We start from the raw sequence: 4,765 nt of genomic DNA on the forward strand, positions 1-4,765 counted from the left end.
AGGTACCTGCCACAATGCCCAGCTATTTTTAGAGATGGGGTCTTGCTCTGGCACAGGCTGGTCTTGAACCTGTGAACTCAGGCAGTCCACCCACTTTGGCCTCCCAGAGTGCTAGGATTATAGGTGTGAGCCACTATACCATTTCTTTCAGCAGTTCTCAACGTGTGGGTTGCAACCCCTTTTTAACAATGAAAATACATTGCAGCATTAGGAAGGTTGAGAAGCACTGCTTTATATGGTTCAATTCTGTAAATCAGTGTATCTAGAAATGATTTCAGAGATACAGGCTCATGCTTGCTGTTGTATTTATTGTGACTATGTTGGCCTATGGAGAGATAGGATATATGTAAATTTCAGTAGTCTTTGCATTTTTAACGTTTCTAGGTGATCAAGTTTAATTGTAGAAACTAATTATATTATATATCTTGTTTTCCTTTTTAAAAACATTATGCCTGTTTTTAGCAATGTTTAAGATCATGCCAACGATCTTACCATTCTTAAACCTACCTATTTTAGTATTTCTAGGTTTTCTTCTAGACCTTCTCCATGTATATATTTTAAAGTTCTTTTCAGTCTATACAACATTTTGATCTACATTAAAAAAATTCTAAAATGTAGATTATGAACATTGTTAGAACATGTTGTTCTAAACCTCAGAATTATTTGGATGATTGTACAATATTTCATAGGTGGCTACACCCTTTTTTATGAGACCTCTCTCTCTTTTTTTTTTTGAGACAGAATCTCACTGTGTTACCATCAGTGGAGTGCTGTGGTGTCACAGCTCACAGCACCCTCAAACTCTTAGGCTTACATGATTCTCTTGCCTCTGCTGCCCAAGTAGCTGGGACTGCAGGTGCCTGCCACAAAGCCCAGCTATTTTTGTTGTAGTTGTCATTGTTGTTTGGTAGGCCTGGGCTGGATTTGAACCTGCCAACTCCAGTGTATGTGACTGGTGCCCTAGCCGCTGAGCTACAGGTGCCGAGCCGAAACCTCTCTTTTTTTGTTAAATGTTTAGCTCATTCCCAGTTTCATTATTATGAATAATGCCACAATAATACTAAAGTATAATACTTAGTACTATAAATAATACTTAGCTCCTTTTTTCTTCTTCTGAATTATTTTCTTTGAAAAAGACCTGGGGAGAAGGACTTAATTAAACATCATGCGTTTTACATACACTTAACAAATCAGTAAATGCTTTCCATAAAAGTTTTGCTAATAATATGGCTCTTGGCACTATGTGGGCATTATACAAGGAAGCAGTTTCACTACCATGGTGCCTCTGTTGGGGTGTACAGGTTTTTTTGCCGGGGGGGGGGGTGGACTTTGGGAGAATGAATTTCCCTGACCTGAGTACAGAGAGTTCCTATCTATCTACTTTGGGAGAATGAATTTCCCTGACCTGAGTACAGAGAGTTCCTATCTCTCTTTCACCCACTTTCCCTCATTGTTAGCATTTCCCATACAACTACACCACACTTGTCGAAACTAAGAGCTCAACATTTCTGTTCAGGAAACTCTAGACCTGATTCGGATTTCACCATTTTCCTACTAATGTCCTTTTTCCATGGCAGGATCTGATCCTGAATCCTACATCGCATTAGGGGTCTTATTGATTTTAAAACTTTCATTTTCTTAAAAAAAAAATAGATTTTATTTATTTGAACAGTTTCAGGTTCACAGCAATAGAGCGGAGAGTTCCCGCGCTCCCCCTCCCCCCATGCATGCACAGCCCCCTCCCCCCTCCCCGCCCCAGCTTATTCCTTTTACTTATGTGAGTGCACTGTCAAAATGTTCTTAACGTAGAAAGGCAAGTCAATGGTGGGTTAAGAATAAAAAGGGAAAGGCCTGTTCACCATCACCTGCCAACTCCTTCTGCTTCCTCTGATGTGACCACCGTGAGCAGCTGTGTTTCTTTTCAGCGCCTTCACTGTATAGGCAGAGATAAGTTCTCTAGGTTTATTCTTAAATTGAATTTATATGTAAGTTGGAACAGGTACACTTCCCTATTACTCATTAGCCCTCGTTTGTAGGTGCAAGTTGTATGTGAGATGTTTGTAACTTGGGGACTGCCTGTATGTATTTTTACATAGACATTCATACAGTTGTTTTATTATTTTTCCTTTAAGTGAGATGATTCCCTATGTTAGTGTACATTCCCCTCCTTTTTGTTTTTTGAGACAGAGTCTCACTCTGTCATCCTGAGTAGAGTGCTGTGCTGTCATAGCTCACAGCAACCTCAAGCTCTTGGGCTCATGTGATCCTTTGCCTCAGCCTCCCAAGTAGGTGGGACTATAGGCACCTGCCACAACGCCTGGCTAGTTTTTTTGTTTTTAGTAGGGGGGGGGGGGTTCACTCTTGCTCAGGCTGGTCTTGAACTCCTGGCTTCAGTAACCCTCTTGTCTTGGCCTCCCAGAGTGCTGGGATTGCAGATGTGAGCAATTATGTCTGGCCTCAGAGTTCTACTTTTAAAGCTTAATTTGTATTAGACTTCATTGCACGTGTGGACTTCTTTTTCTGTCTTTAAGAATCTCAAGATTAATGTACATAGTTACCATTCAATTAAAAAAAAAAGAATGTCAAGATTAGTGACTTTCAACTGGTGTGCTGTGAGAAGATCTTAGGTGTGTTGCAAAAGTGTTTAATGATCATTAATCAAATTATTTTTGAAAGAAGTTCAAAGCACAGTTAAGTATTTTCTTTACTCTTTTTTCCCCTTTTTTTTAAAATTAAATGATAGCTGTATACATTAATGCAATCATGGGGTACAGTGTAGTGTTTTCACATACAATTTGAAATATTTTCATCAAACTGGTTAACATTGCCTTTATATCATTTTCTTAGTTACTGTGTTAAGACGTTTATATTCTACTCTTAGAAAGATTCACTTGTACCCTTGAGAGATAAACCATAGAGGTGATCCCTCCAATCACCCTCCCTCCACCCATCCGCCCCCTCTCTTCCCCCTCCCCCTCCCCATATTCTTAGGCTATAATTAGGTTATAGCTTTTATATGAAAGCTATAAATTAGTTTCCTTTACTCTATTTTTTGATCAACATAATTTAAGCGTGCCGTGGAAGTTTAACGTCTCAAGTGTGCTATGAGATAAAAAGGTTTAGAAATACTGCTCTCAATGATATGTCTCTAGAAGGCAGTGCCTTTCAGCCCCGAAAAAGATGGAATAAATTTGTCCTTAGATTCTGCTGTGTAGAGCTGGCTGAGAAAGCTCAAGAGGTAGGAGGAAAAGAAAAAGAGCAGCGTGTATCCGTATTTGTTCAAAGAAACTCTCTTGGTGTGCGGTGCTATATATGGAGAAGAAAACCGGTTTGTACATCACACTCGTGTAGCGCCTTATCCTTAGAGATGGAGTCGTGAGCAGATTTCACAATTTTCACAACATTCCATTTAAACTAAAGGCTGTCTTTGAGACAACGAGAGTAAAAGACTAGTAGAATCCTTGAGGAGTCTCCTAACCCCATCACTCTATTGCTTTTTGTGCTTTCCTGAGAATTTCGAGTAGCTTCCAGAGCTGGTTTCCCTGAGAGACGAGCTGCTGTGCATCCCCACAGGTGCAGAGTGAGATCCCGGGCTCACCGGTCTTTCTCATGAAGCTGGCCCAGCACGCCCGTCACCTGGAGGTGCAGATCCTCGCTGACCAGTACGGGAACGCGGTGTCTCTGTTTGGCCGAGACTGCTCTATCCAGCGGCGGCATCAGAAGATCATTGAGGAGGCGCCGGCCACCATCGCCCCGCTGGCTGTGTTCGAGTTCATGGAGCAGGTGTGCTTCCCAGGGCTGGGGGGCAGCTGCAGGGAGAGCCGCCTCGGCTGGGAGTCAGCAAGAGCTTTCCCTGGTCAGTGGGGCCGGAGGTGGGGTAGGTGTCCAAGAAGAAGAGGAGGCCCGTCCTTGAGATGATGTCAGCATCTTACAGGTGTATTGGGTTAGTCCATGATTTCCCCAATATTTCACACAGAGCAGGTACTCAGTCTGCATTTGATGAGTCAGTGAACAGCCACTGTTTACAGTGATCCATGGAGACCACTGGAAAGCCTTTGTCCCCTGTTTCTCTGCAGTGTGCTGTCCGCCTAGCCAAGACGGTGGGCTATGTGAGCGCGGGGACGGTTGAATACCTCTATAGCCAGGACGGCAGCTTCCACTTCTTGGAGCTGAATCCTCGCCTGCAGGTGGAACATCCCTGCACAGAAATGATCGCGGACGTCAACCTGCCGGCTGCCCAGCTACAGGCAAGGAGAGGGCTGCAAGCCCTGGTGCTTCTCCCCCTACCCTGGGGCGGGGAGGGCCCCCTGGGTTGGGGGGCCCTTTCTGCCCACCTTTTGGCTGGTTGTCCCTGGGCAATGACTGTTTTGATGCATGAGTGGTGTTGGGCACCATGAAAACTGAGAACTTTCCATGAAGTGGTTTGTTACCTTTGGCCATAGAGAAGTTTTGGAAACTGGGGTAAGCCGTGGACTTTCTCCTGGGAAAATACATTTTATACAGCTTCAGGACCTTCGCAGGCCCCCATACCCATTCACACAGCCAGAGAAGTGTTTTTTTAATTATCAACCCCCCCCCATGAGCCTGTTAAGTCATTTTCTTATCCCAATCCCTCTGCTGTGAAATATTAATATCACAGATATACTACATAACTGTTTAGATATATCTGTTCTTTATACATAAAAAGAATAAGATTTTCTTCACTTCCAAGAACAAATATTTGCTTCCTTGGGGATAAGTAAGAATATGTGAGCCAGAGTTATGA

At 43.1% G+C, this 4,765-nt stretch overlaps 1 protein-coding gene across 2 annotated transcripts in view; it reads left to right on the forward strand.

The window, feature by feature from the left end:
• The window catches only part of ACACB (acetyl-CoA carboxylase beta), a 134,248-nt gene that overhangs the window by 58,543 nt on the left and 70,940 nt on the right, over positions 1-4,765 (forward strand). For both annotated transcript variants that reach the window (XM_012805246.2, XM_012805247.2), the window contains 2 exons: positions 3,574-3,783; positions 4,077-4,247. In XM_012805246.2, coding sequence (XP_012660700.1) covers positions 3,574-3,783; positions 4,077-4,247 — 381 coding nt within the window. The remainder of the gene's footprint in view (positions 1-3,573; positions 3,784-4,076; positions 4,248-4,765) is intronic.

The sequence above is a fragment of the Otolemur garnettii genome, unplaced genomic scaffold, assembly GCF_000181295.1.
Source record: "Otolemur garnettii isolate 467f Iridium unplaced genomic scaffold, OtoGar3 scaffold00038, whole genome shotgun sequence".
Lineage (NCBI taxonomy): Eukaryota > Metazoa > Chordata > Mammalia > Primates > Galagidae > Otolemur > Otolemur garnettii.